This window comes from Lissotriton helveticus, chromosome 5_1 (genome assembly GCF_964261635.1).
Source record: "Lissotriton helveticus chromosome 5_1, aLisHel1.1, whole genome shotgun sequence".
NCBI lineage: Eukaryota > Metazoa > Chordata > Amphibia > Caudata > Salamandridae > Lissotriton > Lissotriton helveticus.
In genome coordinates, this window is record NC_136065.1 from 134,249,090 (window position 1) to 134,266,469 (window position 17,380).

At 49.1% G+C, this 17,380-nt stretch overlaps 1 protein-coding gene across 2 annotated transcripts in view; it reads right to left on the reverse strand.

Moving 5' to 3' along the window:
- The window catches only part of CAMSAP1 (calmodulin regulated spectrin associated protein 1), a 491,735-nt gene that overhangs the window by 15,361 nt on the left and 458,994 nt on the right, over positions 1-17,380 (reverse strand). For both annotated transcript variants that reach the window (XM_078641882.1, XM_078641883.1), the window contains one exon: positions 7,419-7,534. In XM_078641882.1, the coding sequence (XP_078498008.1) occupies positions 7,419-7,534 (116 nt within the window). The remainder of the gene's footprint in view (positions 1-7,418; positions 7,535-17,380) is intronic.

Here is a 17,380-nt window from a genome sequence, read left to right on the forward strand (position 1 = left end):
CCATCAAACGTGAGTGCAAGAGGCTGGAAAGACCATGGCACTCCAACAAGAACTCCACAGACCGCACCACCATCAAGGCAGCCCATAGCAAATACCACCAATACCTCAAAGAAGCCTAACAAACTGCATCAAAGCAAGCGCCAACCACACCAAAGAACTTTTCAGCATCTTCAGAGAGTTCTCCTGCCCTTCAGCCACCGAAAACATGGTTCGCCCTTCCAAGCGCTCTTCGACACCCTGGTAAACTACTTCTACCACAAGGTATCTGACTTCTAATGCAACTTCGACCCACAACCCACCGACATCGGCCAACTACTGACCCAGACAGATGCCGCCAACATCACCCTCTCACCGCTTGGATACCACTCATCATGCAGAGCACCACAGCCATCATGATGTCCATCCACTCAGGAGGACAGAATGCCCCCTGCTCCAACCACTTCTTCAACCTGGGACACATAGAAATTAGCAGTGCCCTCACGAACATCCTCAACGCATCCATCACCATGGTCACCACCCCACACACATGGAACAGGAAGAAGTCAAACCCCTCCTGAAGAAACCCTTTGCCGACCTCAGTGAACTCTAGAATTTCCACTCCATCTCGCTGCTCCCTTTCCATGCCAAGGTCCTTGAGAAAGCCATCAACCGCCAGCTCACCGAATAGCTGAAAGGAAACAACCTACTCTACACCTCTCAATCCGGCTTCCGCGCCAACCACAGGACCGAGACCACCCTACTTGTAGCAACTTACATCTGAACCCTCCTGGACAGAGGTGAGAAAGCAGCCCTGATCCTCCTTGACCTCTCAGAGGAATTCGACACCGCATCCCACTGCATCATCATTAGAAGACACCACCACATCGGCTTCCACGAAATGCCCTCAAGTGGGACACCTCCTTTTAACAGGACTCACTCCGAGAATCCGCCTAGCACCCTTTACCCCGAGCCCAAGAGCATCATTTGAGGTGTCTCCTAAAGTTCCTCTCTCAGCCCCACCCTGTTTAACGCCTACATGACTCCTCTGCCGACACTGTCCAGACCCACAAACTCAATATCTTCTATTCAGACGACACCCAACTCATCCTCTCTCTCACTAAACACACCATCATCACTAGAAACAACTTCAGGAAAGCCATGATAAACATCTGAGTGGATGAGGTCCAACTGCCTGAACAGAACAAATACAAGACAGAAGTGCTTATCTTCGGAAGGAACATCTCATCGTGGGATGACACCTGGTGGCCCACTGAACTCTGGCCAACACCCACCCCCACAGACCACCCATGCAACCTCTGCATCATCCTGGGCAGCAAACCCACCATGAAGTGCCAGACCAACGCAGTATCCGCCTCCTGTTGCCACTTCCTCCGTATGCTTCGATAGATCTTCAGGTGGATCCCATCAATACCAGGAAGACAGTCACTCAAGTTCTCGTCACCAGCTGACTACACTACGGAGCCACACTACGCTGGCACCACTACCCATCTCCTCAAACAATTCCAGACCACACTTAATGCCACAGCCAAACTCATCCTCAACCTCCCCAAACGTACCAGCATTACCCCCCAATTCAGAAGCCTCCACTGACTCCCCGTCCAGAAGAGATGCCAGTTGAAGATGCTAGCTCACGCCTACAAAGCACTACACAACCAGGGACCAGCCTACATCAATCACTGTCTGACCTTCCACCAACATGCCAGACATCTGCACTTTTGCCGCCCACGTCCCACACATCTCCCACATCCGCCAAAGCCACAGCAGAGTTTGTTCCTTCTCCTAACTTGCCGCCAAGTCAAGGAATTTCCTCCTCCTTCACCTGCAAAGCTTTCCTTCACTCACTGACTTCAGAAAGAGACTCAAGACCTGGCTCTTCGACTAACGACCTGGGGGAACTCAGCGCCTGGATACTGGTGACTATCCGCGCAATACAAGTACTGTCTGATTTGATTCTAATTCAGAGTAAACTGAATCTGAAGAATCCTTAACTCCCATATCCTTAAGAGTAGGTGGGACCAGTGTTTGTGAGACTGTCCTTAGATGCCAGTCCACTGGAGGTGCAGGGGGTGAGGGAGGAGGTGGTGCTGGCAGCAGAGGTGATGGAGGTGGAGGAGTACTAGATATTCCTGCAGGCTGCTGAGGACTCATTTTTGAAAGGTGTCCACATGCTGTAAGGTTGCGGAAAACTTAACAGGGGCCTGCAACACTTCTGAATCTGTTTAACCATCACGATGTGTATAGGTCTGAGGGTGACCCACTTCTGTGGCTGATAGTCAAACTCAGAAAGAGCCTCAAGATTGGCCAAGCTTTCTCCCTAAAACTCTGGCATGTGACTCACATCCAATTCACAGGACTATACACAGTTTCAAAAGCATCCTAATTCAGAATCAAGAATCTGAATGGGAAGGCTTGCTATCATTTGAACGGGTGAAAGGTGATTGATTTGGAAGAAAACTGAAGACTACAGGGTTGATGCAGACGTCGGGAATAGCGACACCCCCAGAGTCATCATTGCTGATGGTCTTGATGTTTAATGTGCTGTGGAAGTCAAAGACTATGTTGGCAGGGCACTGTGATCTCCACGTCATCGATGAGGGTCTAGTCATCATCGTCACAGTCAATGAAGTTTTTTCTTCGCCACAGCGGCTGGAGATAAGTTGAGGACATCCAAAGAGATAGATTTTCAAGCTGAGTTTTGCATATACTAGTGTTTAGCATGCCTGGAAAGTTATTCTGAAGAAATCCAGTCTTATTCTGTGTGGAGGTAGCTGTAGGCGTTTTTTAATGTAAATCCACCTCTGGGAAATCCACGTTTTTGCGCATCTTCGCGGAAAACTTCAGGGAAGCACATTTCATTGAAACATCTACAGGTGAGGGAGCAATCCCTTAGAATGAGGATATCTTACGTTTTGGACACAAAGGGCCAGACTACTCTCTATCTTTCATGATCTTTGAAGGAAAAGTAATATAAATATCAGAGTGCAAAGATTGGTGCGCTGGATAAAGGCAGTAAATAAATTAGTCATTGTGGTCATATGCGGAGATTTTCTTCTGACCACAGGTAGAGCAGGATTTGAAGAGATTTTCTCTCTCTCACTGTTATGATGGCAGTTGCTGACTAAAGAGTAGGACTCCATGGGTCCGAAAATTAGAAATTAGATAATTTACTCCAAAAACTGAAAGCTGAAGATGGGACTTGCTAAGCTCCAGAGTAGACCAGAAGTATCAGATTAAGGTTGATGAAAAATTAGAGCAGGGTTCTTCACAGGGACTCCCCTCGCACATGACTATTGGTAGAAATCAGAGCTGGAGTAGGAGGAGCTATCACTTCCACTTCATTGGCTGGAGTTCGGTTTACTTTAAATAAAGTGGATTTGCTACTAACCAAACACTATGTTGAAGACTATAGCCATTTCAACATGTTTATCACTGTTTAAGATTACTGGGGATTCCCAGCCTGACTGCAGTGAATAATTCAGTCATGTGAATTTATGGAAAATCCAATGCTGAAGAATGTACAGTGCAGGGGAACAGGGTAATGCACAATGAGGTGCATGATGATGTACGTGAGGAGGCAAACACCGCTGCATCGAAAACAAGCATTGGAGGAGCCAACAGAGCTTGCCTTGGAGACCTATTGGCTTCACCAATGATTTTTAGCCATGCTGTGTACATCATCCACGAAGTGATGAAGCACGGTTGAAGAGACACAACAAATGGTCACTGTATGACAAGGTGGCCGAATCATTTTGTAGCTGTGTGAACCATGCATGCACACACCTAAAAATGGCCTTAACTGTTTTCTTTTTATTTACCAAGTTGGATCTATAAATAACAATAAATAGTAGCGCAAAAGGATGTTTTCTTTAATAGGAGTAGGTGAGAAGGAGCAACATGGAGGGCACTAGTGGGGGCATAATCACAAAGGATACAGGTAGGTAAAGTATCGCAAAGAATGCAGGTGGGGAAACAACTCACAGGGCGGGAGGAACAGAAACAACATGAAAGGAGGGGGGTACAGAAGCAATATGGAGGGCAGGGGTGGGGAGAAGCAACAGGAGACGTGGAGCAGGCAGGGGAAAAGCACTCTGGCAAGAAAGCAACGCTGGGGAAAGATGTGCACAAGAGCCAGTGCAACATAGAGGGGGTAGAAGAGAAGCTGTGATATATTTATTATGGGTACTGTATCGATCCCCCTGTTTCTGACCCTTGTCTGGTTAATAATTAACTAGCAGCCATTCAACTGCACAGAAATCCGTTATCTGATTAGCCACACAACGGCACGGAAGCCCGTTATCTGATTAGGTCATAGCGCGTGCCATCATTAGACAAGCACTATTCCTCCAGACCCCTAATAGGCATACGGTGTTCTCAAAACAAATCAAACCTACCACGATCTGGGAAATCCCCACAGCCATTGTTTTGATTTAGCCGAGAACTTCAGTAAAGAATGTGCGAACGATCAAGTTCGTATGACATCCTTATTGACGTATTTATGTCCATCCTTACGTCAATCCCGGCACCTTTCAGGTATAAATAATACCGACATTGCCTTAAGCAAACACACGAGGTGGTGACAAGATTGGAGCAGCGAGACTTGCCGAGGAGCCCAGCTGACAGCGAAGCCCACAGACGCTGCCCCTCCTTTCTGACGCGCTGAGAGAGAGACGCTGCCTTTTCTCCTGCCGAGAAATCCAGCTACGGCGCTTCCAAGCAGCCCTCGCAGGCAGCTGGAATATCAAGACCTGAGATAGAGATACCAGCCCTCCAGCCTTCTAAATCCCAGGTACTGAACTGAATCATCCTTTGTAGAGAATTCTTGAAGCAGACCCTTGGTAAAACAAACTTAACTTAAACTGCTACTTATCTACTCCCGCCACGTATTAGGCTTAGGTCAGGTACATTGGGGTAGGCGTAGTTAGAAGCACCAGTTGAGTACGATTAGTCAATGTATATATGTATGTATCTATTTTATCCATTTTAAGTATCATATGGCTAAGAAACGATATCAATGCTTTTACAGTATTATTTTATAATTCTGTTATTACTGTATGCACTTTACTTAACTATAAGTATTGCAATAATAGCGATTCATTTCTCTTGTATGAGAAAAGAGACTGATCAATAAATAACATCTTTTTATTGAACACGCCCGTCTCTTCCTTTTCTCTACAATCTGGTGAAACTAAGAATGCACTGAACTGACTGAGTAAAATAAGTTGTCTTTTGTTTTCACACGACTCTAGAGATACACTCTTGATTAGGGGAGAGCAAAGTTGTCATGTTCTATGGTTGTCAAACTAAATCCTTTCTTGTCTATCCAGGGAAGTTAAACTCCTCCTTGTCTATTCGAGAAAGTGTCTAGTGAACTCTGAGCTAGCTGGCAAACACTAAACTTTAAGTCTAATATCGACAGTAGAAGACCTAGTTAACTTCTGTCCTACGTCTATACTATTGAAGATATTATTCCAATGCGCAGAGCCTATTGGGATGATAGGAACTACACTACAAAGCATACTGGTGACCGAGAGCAACGCTTGGACTGACCCGGGGAAAGAAGTGCAAGAGTGAGACAGCTGGAAAACCCATGTATTGTATAAATTCAAAAACACAACCAGTAAAACTATACTGGAAGGTTCAACACTTGACTTCACAAACAAATTAAACAATACAACAAGGCACAACCAAATTCCAAACAGAATGTCTGGAGACAGACAATCAGTACTTTGTACTGGTAGAGCCCAGGAGAAATCAGGTTTACATAAGTCATGAACAGACACAAACACGCAACAGAGCAGGAAGATAGCTTAACAGACAGATGACTGTACAGTGGTTTAATACATCAGCTTAAGCATTAGCTATTAGTGTGCCAACTCGAGATAGAACTTTAGTCACAGTATGAACAGCAAAAGTTACTTTATCTTTTCAATTTAATTGTAACAATAATTCAGAGACAATTAGCAATGAAACCAATAATGGGGAGAATTTTATCTACTCCCCTCCAGTGTGGAGTTCCCCAGGGCTCTTCTTTGAGCCCTACCTTGTTTAACATTTATATGGCCCCACTGGAGGAGGTGGTGGCCCCCTTCGGGATTAAATCAGTCACCTACGCAGACGACACCCAATTAGTCGTCTCGTTGACTCAACAAGAGGGATGTCCGGATAATCTTTCGGCCTGCCTTACCGGAATTTTCTCTTGGATGACTGGCTCAAAGCTCAAATTGAATGGAGCAAAAACTGAGATCATGATCCTGGGCCACCAATTTACATCTCTGCCCAAAGCTTTCTGGCCTCCCTGTATGGGCGAGCTGCCTTTGCCAAAAGAAAAAAATCAAAAGCCTAGGGGTGTGGTTTGAGCCCGAACTAACCTTCAGGACGCATGCTCAGAAAGTCGCTGGCGTGTGCTTCGGCCTGCTTCGGGCAGTGCGGAAAGTTCTCCCTCTCCTGCCTTTCCAGTCCAGGAAACTACTGATCCAGGGATTAATTTTATCCAGACTGGATTATAACAACGCCCTACTCCTGGCAGCTCCGGAAGCCACCATTAATATCCTGCAGCGGGTGCAGAACGCAGCAGCCAGGATGCTTTCGGGGGCTCCAAGAAGAGCGTCGGCCAAACCATTGCTGAGAGCTCTCCACTGGCTTCCAGTTCGTGAGAGAATTGCCTTCAAACCATTATGCATTGCCCATAAGACACTCCAAGGCAAAGGTCCTCCGGCTTTTAGGAGCCTGAATCGTCCCTATAGACCCTCTAGGGCCCTCCGGTCGGATTTGGAAAATCTTGCCATAGTCCCAAGAGTGAGGAAGGCCCGCACAGGAGGCCGCCGCTTTACTGTAAATGCAGCAAAAAACTGGAACGTTCTCCCTAGGCATATTCGGACCGAACCCTGCTATCTTAAGTTCCGAAAGTCGCTTAAAACTTTTCTTTTCCCTAAGATCCCCTAAGTACCGGTTCCTCTTTGAGTTTCTTCCTGTTATCTGTTGGGTAGCGCTGGGACGCTCTAGGGCAGCCATGCGCTTTACAAATTAAATTTCATTTCATTTCAATTTTAAATTTGGATGGGTGTGCTAAATAAGCAGTATTCAAAATACAAAGTTTGACTATTGATTAAATACGAGGGCTGAGATGATGGTCGATAAAGTGTAGTCAGTAACTGAGATTCAAAGGGGTAAAGAAGTAAAACGAAACTAAGAAAATGTATATGAACAGTGAAGTTCCAAGACTAAAAATACTATCTAATACTGCAAGAAACACCAACAACAGTGCAATGGTGTACTCAATGGCAATGAGAAGGCAAAGACACTGTTCAAACGCCAAGGAAATAATGCAAAAGGACCGTGAAGAAGAAGCTCACAACACAATAGGGTTCAGATAAGGTTCATGTAGGTTTTTAAAAAGCTCTTTTACCAGCAAACATTACCTGTGTATTCTGCCACTGAAGCAATTGAAGATGCAGTAGAGGCATTTTCCCAATCCCGGTCAACACTTCTACTTGCATTCCTGCTTAGTACCGGTAAGGTTTCCATTGAATCAACACTTTGGGAGGAAAACAAGAGATCGGTAACGTTAGTGTAGGCAAAGTACATAATTTCACTAAAAAAATAGTCTTTGTCAATCAATAAAGTCAGTAATCCAGTAAATAAATAGTAGAATGACCGTCATAGTGATTCTAGTACTATTAGCACCCCTTCAAAAGTGGTCAACACCTGCCTGAGTTGAAGGCAGACTCCTAAAAAGCTTTTATAATAGAACACATACTTTAAAATAATCATGGAGAACCCACGATTGCTCAACCCCCACAAAACCTGTGCTCAGCCTCCTTGGATGTGAGAGTCACCAACTGCCTCAGTCAGTTGCTACATGCTTTTCCCCAACATACAAGGTTGCAGCACACCATGCACTACTTGAAATGGAGGGGTGTTCTGAAAGATAGTGCAGGAACTAAAACAAAAGCGATCACAATAAAGGTTATTTCTTTCTAACTATGTCGTCTTCCTCTACTGCCATCACAAGTGTTAGGTAAACGCAGAGCGCCAAATCCTTGGTGGGGCACACAACGTGTAAGCAGAGGCAGGCTATACTCGAACATGCTGCATAGAACGGCCTTGCCCATAGCTGCACCTTCTCTATTAGACACATTTAGAGAGTAATATTTTCACAAAGCATAGAGAATAGTTCAAGGTGCTACACTGAGTGTGATAGTGACGTGGCTTTGGAAGGTTTGTGCTGCTGTCCTTGCTCTGATGGAGTTGGTATGAGGTTACCAAGAAGCCTGAACCCTCAGATTGTCTTAGAGTTTTGAAATTTAAGAAGCTATCTATATTGCAATAGTGTGTTCACCCCTCTGACTGCAGTAAACCACCACACAAGACAACGGATGCACAGAGAGACTGAAGAAGTTAGTGATTTCCACTTAAAACTCTAAAGTCCTAAAGGTCTCAAACTTGTGCAGTTTCTTCTGTCTCCAGAGTCTTTAGCCAGAGAAGCACGTCTAAACTGAAAATAAAGTGGGGAGAGGGGACAATTTTCAGATTTAAATTCAACTAAATACCTATGGAATGAAGGAAGGGGCCATTTGAAAGACAACCTTGTCCTTGTGGAGAATTAGCTTTTCGTATGAAAGAAGTCAAAGCCTGCAGAAACTCCAAGCAGAGGTGATCTAGATCTCAGAAGGCCAGAAGCTCAGATGGCTTAATCATGAGGAGCAAAGCACAAGTTACTACTTGTGTAACGATATATCTGTAAGAGACATTAGTTAGTATTAGATTCCTTACCTTAGAATATCCCCAGGCGTCAGACTGGATCCGGAAAATTTTGCGTAGCAGTACCCTTGCGCGTCGGTAGGCGTCGTCTGCGGCTCCGCGTCCGTCGTCGGCGTCGTGGGCGCCGTGATGACGTCGGAGTACTTAGACGCCGCCTCCGCGTGCTGACGTCAGTTCTTAGACACAGCTTTTCCGCGCCAGAAACGCAGAGCTATGCCAAAAACCAACACTGGTGCCAATAAAACTAGGGCCCTGAAGGGAACAACCCTAACCCTAGGTATCGGTTCGCAGAACGGGGAGGATGGGTGGGTCGGTAAGGAATCTAATACTAACTAATGTCTCTTACAGATATATCGTTACACAAGTAGTAACTTGTGCATCTGAAAGAGACACGTTAGTATTAGATTCCTTACCTTAGAATAGATACCCCAGCAATACCAACCCCGGTGGTGGGTCTGCGAACCAATACTCACACCAGAAAGTCCTGGAGGACGGAACGGCCAAAGAAGCCGTCCCTCCGGACTTGGCTGTCCAGGCAGTAGTGTCTTGCAAACGTGTGCAGCGATGCCCACGTATCTGCCTGACAGATGTCTTGTAAGGGCACACCCCTGCCTAGGGCAGTGGTGGTAGCCGTGGCTCGGGTGGAATGAGCCCGCAATCCAGCAGGGGGCTCCTTCCTAGCCAAGGAGTAGCATGCCTGGATACACAAGATGATCCACCGGGAGATGGTCCTCTTGTGCACCGCTTTCCCCTTCTTAGCGCCCACGTAACCAACAAAGAGTTGGTCATCCACCCGGAACTGGCGTGTGCGATCCAAATAGAATGAGAGCGCAGGTTTTGGGTCCAGACGATGGAGCCGCTCTTCCTCTTTAGAGGGATGCGGTGGCGGAAAGAAGGTTGGCAAAGTGATAGACTGCCCGATGTGAAAGGCCGTGACAACCTTGGGCAGGAAAGAAGGACGGGTCCTCAGAACAACCTTGTCCGGATGGACTGAGAGGAAAGGAGGTTTAGAAGATAGAGCCTGGAGCTCACTCACTCTCCTGGCAGAGGTGATGGCAACCAGGAAAGCAGTCTTCAAAGTCAGAAGGCGAAGAGAACAGTTGTGAAGTGGCTCAAAGGGAGCGCACATCAGGAATGTTAACACCAGGTTCAAGTCCCACTGAGGCATCACAAACGGAACAGGAGGAAACGTGTGAGTGATGCCCTTAAGAAATCTATTTACAATGGGGGACTTGAACAAAGAAGGCTGATCAGGTAGCCTGAGAAAGGCTGAAAGGGCAGAAAGGTAGCCCTTGAGAGTGCCCAGAGCAGAGCCCTGCTGGGCAAGAGAAAGAAGGAAGAGAAGAACCTCAGAAAGAGGGGCAGAAAGAGGCTCCACAGCCTTTGCTGTGCACCATGCCACAAATCTGTTCCACCTGCAGGCGTATACCGACTTTGTGGAGGGACGCCTGGCTGCCAGAATGATGTTACAGACTTGAGGAGGCAAGTCAAATGGCCTCAACTGTCGCCGCTCAATCTCCAAGCATGGAGGTGGAGACTGGACAGGTTCGGGTGGAGGACCGTCCCCTGCTGCTGCGACAGAAGGTCCTCCTGAAGAGGCAGACGAACCGGGGGATCAACTGACAGACTGAGTATCTCTGGATACCAGTACCTTCGAGCCCAGTCCGGAGCCACAAGGATGACTCGCGCTTCATCTTCTTCAGCACTCTGGGCAGAAGTGGTATAGGCGGAAAGGCATACAACAGACCGCAACTCCACTCGCGACGAAAAGCGTCTCCGAGCGAGTGCCGCCTTGGAAATTCCAACGCACAGAACTGATGACATTGCGCGTTCTCTTCGGTGGCGAATAGATCTAACCAAGGCTCTCCCCATCGCTGAAAGAGGCCTTGCGCCACGTCCAAGTTCAGACGCCATTCGTGATCCATCATGCACCGACGGCTGAGCTCGTCCGCCCTGGCGTTCAGAGAACCTGCCAGGTGTTGAGCCACCAGGGTCACGCCCTGGCGTTCCAGGCATTGCCAAAGGCGAAGAGCCTCTTGACAAAGGATCCACGACCCCACACCACCCTGTTTGTTGCAGTACCACATGGCGGTGGTGTTGTCCGTGAACACCTGCACTACACTCCCCCGGACAGAGGGGAGGAATGCCTTCAGTGCCAGACGAATCGCCCTGAGCTCCAACAGGTTGATGTGGAGCCGGGCCTCCGCCGGAGACCAGAGGCCTCTGATCTCCGCCTCTCCCATGTGGCCTCCCCAGCCCTGGAGGGACGCGTCCGTCACAACTACGTGCTCCGGTTGGGGTAGGGAGAGGGATCTGCCGCTGACCCAATCGCAGTCCGTAAGCCACCACTGCAGCTGTCTCGCAGTGCCCTCCGAGATCAGGACGTGGTCGGATAGGTTGCCCTGATGCTGGGCCCACTGAAACTTCAGGTCCCACTGCAGAGCCTGCATCCGCCACCTGGCGTGATGCACCAGTAGGATGCAGGAGGCCATCAGCCCCAGAAGCCGCACCGTCAACCTGACCGAGACCCGGGATAACGGCTGAAAGATGGGAATCAGAGCCTGAATATCCCGGACCCGCTGTTCGGGCGGATAAACCCGAAATCGCGCCGAGTCCAGAACCGCTCCGATGAAGAGGAGCTTCTGAGAGGGACACAGGTGCGACTTCGGCACACTGATGGAAAACCCCAGCTGGTGCAGGTCTGCCGTCGTCTGGAGGTGGCTGACGACTGTCTGGGACGAGCCCGCCTTCAACAACCAGTCGTCGAGGTAGGGGAAGACTGAAACCCCTAACCGGCGCAGATGAGCTGCGACCACCGCCATCACTTTCGTGAACACCCGTGGGGCGCTGGTAAGGCCGAAGGGGAGCACGGTAAACTGAAAGTGCTCGTGGCCCACCATGAACCGCAGGTAGCGCCGGTGGGCAGGCAGGACGGGGATATGAAAATAAGCGTCCTGCAAGTCCAACGCTACCATCCAGTCTCCTGGGTCCAGGGCAGCAAGGACCTGAGCCAGTGTCAGCATCTTGAACTTCTCCTTCCGGAGGAAGCCGTTGACGTTCCGTAGGTCCAAGATAGGGCGTAGGCCCCCTTGCCCTTCTTGGGTACCAGGAAGTAGTGGGAGTAGCAACCACACCCTACTTCTGGCCCAGGAACGCGCTCGATGGCCCCCTTGGCCAAGAGGGCCGTAACTTCCTCCTGCAGAAGTCGCAAGTGATCCCCCGATACACGGTGGTTCTGCGGTGGCATGGCTGGAGGAGTCGCCTCGAAGGGGAGGGAGTAGCCCCTTCGGACGATTTGCAGCACCCACCTGTCCGAAGTGACGGTGCGCCAGTGGAGGTGGTGATGGCGAACCCTGCCTCCAACTGGCGTCACATGGGCCTGAAAGCACGGACTAGGAGGGTTTTGAGGCGGATGCTGCGGGGGTATGTGTGGACTGACCTCGCCGTTGCCCTCGACCGCCCGGACGGCAGTTCCCACGGCCGCCACCGCGTTGGGTATTGCCCTGCGGCGCGTGGCTGGCGGCGCGTGTGGGCGCACCCCTTCCGTGGCCACGAAAGGAGTGATAGGCAGCCCGTTGCTGGCGTTGGCCCGAAAGGCCTAAGGACTTGGCCGTAGCCCTGGAGTCCTTAAAACGCTCAAGCGCATGGTCTGCCTTGTCGCCAAAGAGGCGACGGCCATCGAACGGCATGTCCATGAGTGTGTTCTGGACATCTGCCGAGAAATTGGCGGACCTCAGCCAGGCGTGGCGTCTGACCGCCACCGTCGTTGCCATCGCTTTGCCTAGCGAGTCGGTGGTATCAAGCCCACACCTAATGGAGTATTTCGCTGCGTCCCGGCCCTCCACAAGGGCTTGGCCGAGTTTGGCATGTACCTCCAACTGACACTCTGGCAGCACTTCCGCGACCTTATCCCACACCGAGTGGGTGTAACGCCCCAAGAGGCAGGCGGTATTGGAAGACCGCAGGCCAAGGCTCAAGGATGAGAAGATCTTCTTCCCATACTGGTCATACCTCTTGGATTCCCGATCCGGCGGGGCCGACGGGAATGCGGTCTGGGAATTGGAGGCCTGGATGACCAGGCTCTCAGGGGTGGGGTGGGTGGACAGGAAACATGGGTCGCCCGGGGCTGGGCGGTGGCGTCTGGCCACGTTCCTATCTACGGGCGAACCCGTAGCGGGCCTGGACCAAGTGCCCAAAAGAACGTCCGTTAAGGCCTCATTAAAGGGCAGCAGAGGCTCGGCCGAGCTTGACTGCGGTTTAAGGACCTCAGTGAGGAGGTTAGTCCTCACGGCCGCGACGGGGAGCTCAAGGCCCAAGGCCTTGGCAGCCCTCATCAGCACCACACTATTAGTTGCCCCCTCCACCGAAGCCACGGTAGGAGGGGAGACAAAACCAGTGTCTGGAGAAGTGTCCAGACCACTGGCCTCCCCAAGGTCTCCTGACCAGTCCTCATGAGACTGACACTCCCTGGTCAGAGGGTCCTCAGACCCCTCCCAGTCCTCCTCCTCACCCATCTCCTGAGATTCAGGGTCCTCAATCAATGGGGCCTGCTCATAAAAGTGAAAATCACCATACGACGTCTGGAGCGGCGCCCATCGGGGCCGTCCTGACGGCTGAACAGGAATGGGGACAGGACCGGAGCCGGCGGTGACACCTGAGGGTCCGACGCCGGGGAGGTCGTCATATCCACCAGCGACGAACCAGATCCCGAAGGGGGGCCAGCGGCGTCCTGCGGCGCCGGGCCCTCGGCGCCGGCGGCGTCGGAACAACTGGACCCCTTGGCGCCGGGCCCGAGGGCACCGGCGGCGTCGGGATAACAGGGAGCTGCGGCGCCGGCGGCGTCGGGACCAAAGCACTGACGGTGTCGGGGCCGGAGGCGCCGACCCGCTAGGACTCCCAGACGGGTCCGCTGGGCCCGGAGGCGTCGCGGAACCCGTCGGAGGAGAGAGTTTCCTCATGGCCATGAGGAAGCGCTCGATCTCCTCCGGCGACGCGTTCAGCCCAGGGACCGGAGGGTATGGAGCCGGACGCGGCGCCCGCGGCCCCGACGGAGCCGTGTGGGCGGTGTCACCCGAACCCCCGGCCGCATCGCGCGAGCGTCGGGGGGAGTCCGAGGAGCGATGACGCCGCTTGGACTTCTTGTGCCTCTTACCTGACGACGACTTCGACCCGGAAGAGTGAGGCCTACTCTCGGAGCTGTGGTGGCTCCGGGCCCGCGACCTGTCCCTCGACCTCCCGTGGGATCGGGACCTCTCACGGCGCGGGACCGACTGTCGGAGTTCGAGGCGCCTACGGGACCGCTCCCGCCTGGCCTTCGAAGAGAGGGCCCGACAGTCGGAGCAGGCCTTGTCGTCGTGGTCGACGCCCAGACACGACAAACAGACGCGGTGAGGATCCGTGACCGACATCAGCCGGTCGCAATCGTCACAAGGCTTGAAGCCGGGCATCCCTAAGGCACCGAATCGGAGTCGAGAGACTCGAAACAGGATCAAAAAGGATTAAAAAAAGTTAGTCAAAAATTGACTAGGGTTACTGCTTTTTCCAGATCTGCGCTTGCTGGCGCGGAAAAAAGAAGAACTGACGTCAGCACGCGGAGGCGGCGTCTAAGTACTCCGACGACGTCATCACGGCGCCCACGACGCCGACGACGGACGCGGAGCCGCAGACGACGCCTACCGACGCGCAAGGGTACTGCTACGCAAAATTTTCCGGATCCAGTCTGACGCCTGGGGATATTCTAAGGTAAGGAATCTAATACTAACGTGTCTCTTTCAGATATCTAAACGTAAGCCCATAGAGGAGCAGAATCTTCCATAGGTGAAGATCATTAAAAGAGGGGCTAACAAAATAATTTACCAAGGAAAAAGCTTCAGTGGCAAACTGTAACACTTCAGTGCAATCCTAATGGCAGAGCAAAATATGGAGGGCCAAAGCAGGCCCAATTGAAGTTGTTAAAACTTATAGATATTTAGGGGTGGTGTTTGATAACAGAGTTTCTTTTAAATACCATTTTAAGGACTTAAGGGCAAAAACTGTGATTTTAACTCATGCTTTCAAATGCTTAAAAAAAATGGTTGAATTGTAAATCATATGACTATATTCTCAAAGTCATGAAAGCCAAGTTACAGCCAACCCTTCAATATGGCCTCACCCATTCCCTGCGAGAAAGATGCAAAGCTCCTAGATCTATTGGTAGTTAAGGCCTTTAAAGCAACCTTTGAAATTCCCAGATCAGTAGGCAAAGCAGGACTAAGATTACAGTTTGACCTCCAGAGAGAGTGCCTGGTATCAGAAGGAGCATTTTTTAAATGTATGTTTTCTATGTTTTTATCAGCCCCTGCATCCCTAGAAAACAATTGCTGGCTGAAAACAGATAAGTCTGCTTATGCTGTCAAATGGAGATCCCATATCTTAACCTCCCTAAGGGATATGGGTCTGCAAATAGCTTGTGAGTTTGGACCCATTAGGTGTTATTAAAAGACCCCTCACACACCAACCTAGTTGGTGTCATGCTTCATCATTGGGGTCCCAACCAGGCGGCCGAGAGCCACCCGGTAATGCTACGACGCCCGATTACAGCGGAGCTGGTGTGGGTGCAAATAATGTGATGTGATATGATACAGTTAGAAATACCTCTCGGAATCCTTACCTTTGTATTTTAATATTGGCGGCCCAGGGTATCGTTAAAATATGTGTGGTGCAACTACTAAAGGAATAATATACCTATGAGTTGGCTTATGTGTGGTGGTCTACATGTTTCAGCCCCCGCTGTGTCATTAACGGGGCTTTCTTCAGGACTAGAACGGTGAAAGGTGAGTGTCGAAAGGTGAAAGTAGCCACGTGAAAAACCAGTGTTGTACCTAAAAACTCGATAAGGTGTGTGGTTTGAAAGAATTTCGGCATACTCAAAGACACTTTAAAATAGCAAAAAAAAAGTTTCAATGCTAAGAAGGTTAGGGCAGAGATCGGGGCTCGGGGTAGAGGCTCATCCTGAATCCGATTTGGTAGTGTTGCGTCCTCTGTTGTAAACCTATCTGTGGTCCCTGTGGTCCCAACATTTTTTCAAACCACACACCTTAGCAAGTGTGTAGGTACAACACTGTTTTTTCACGTGGCTACTTTCGCCACTCACCTTTCATCGCTCCGGTCCTGAAGAAAGCCCCGTTAATGACACAGCGGGGGCTGAAACATGTAGACCGCCACACATAAGCCAACTCATAGGTATATCATTCCTTCAGTAGTTGCACCACACATTTTAACGATACCCTGGGCCGCCAATATTAAAATACAAAGGTAAGGATTCCCAGAGGTATTTTTAACTTTATCATATCACATCACATTCTTTGCACCCACACCAACTCCGCTGTAATCAGGCGTCATAGCACAACCGGGTGGCACTCGGCCGCCTGGTTGTGACCCCAATGATGAAGCATGACACCAACTAACTTGGTGTGTGAGGGGTCTTTTAATAACACCTAATGGGTCCAAACTCAGGCCACAAAACAGTGACAAAACAAATTACACACACATAGTGGGCCCGTCCACATTGTTTAAAAATATTACTCTTCTGGGGAACAGGACGTGCTACTGAAACCCTTGCTCTCCCATTGAATTTTCGAGTCTGCAAATGGCTCTCCAAGACTTGAACATGCTCAACTACAAGTTAGTTTAAAAAAACAGACCAAAGCTGAATCCCTCAAGTTGGATAAAAATGCAGTAGCAGGGGAAAATTATGCATGGTATGTGAAGAACTCATACCAATTTCTACACATTCAGCCATATTTGACAGCTTATTTTTCAGCAAAAATATATATTTTTTAAATTACGAATGGGAATAAATGCAACAAAAGAGGGCACGCAGTCAAGGATTCAGCAGTGGCAAGATTCCCATTGTAGACTATGAGGTTGGCCACAAGAAACATTAGTACATATAGTGTGCGTGTCCTTAACTGATTAACATTCGACATGCCTTTTTGTAACCACTTTTCCTGAAGATTGGGGTTAGATCAGCTCGCCAGGCACTGATTAGGTCACTATCTGGTGAATCGATGCCGCTGTTATGCCAATTGATTAAAATCTTTAACTGCAGCCAAAATTTTATTGATATAACAAGTTTGAGATGTATTATTTTTATTTCCCTGGAACCTAAAAGCTTTTTTATATATATTTTGCTATTTTGTTTAACTTAGTGTTCATGTCGCAAGGGGGAAAATTAGAAATGTAACAATATAAGCTTCCCTGTTACAGTAAATATTGATGCACTTTATTACTGTCATTATACAATGGAATTAGTAATTATTGCACACTGGCACTTTAAAATGCAATATGTGCAATATCTTGTTATAGTAATTATTGATGCATTTTTATTGCATTTTATTCTTGTCTTTATATGTTGTAATTAGTAATCATTGCACATTGGCACTTTAAAATGCAATATGTGCAATATCTTGTTATAGTAACTAATTAAGTATTTTTATTGCATGTTATCCTTGTCTTTATATGTTGTAATTAGTCATTATTGCACGATGGCACTTTAAACTGCAATATGTGCAATATCCTGTTATAGTAATTATTGATGTCTTTTATATGTGCTACCAATGTAATTAGCTATGCATGATTA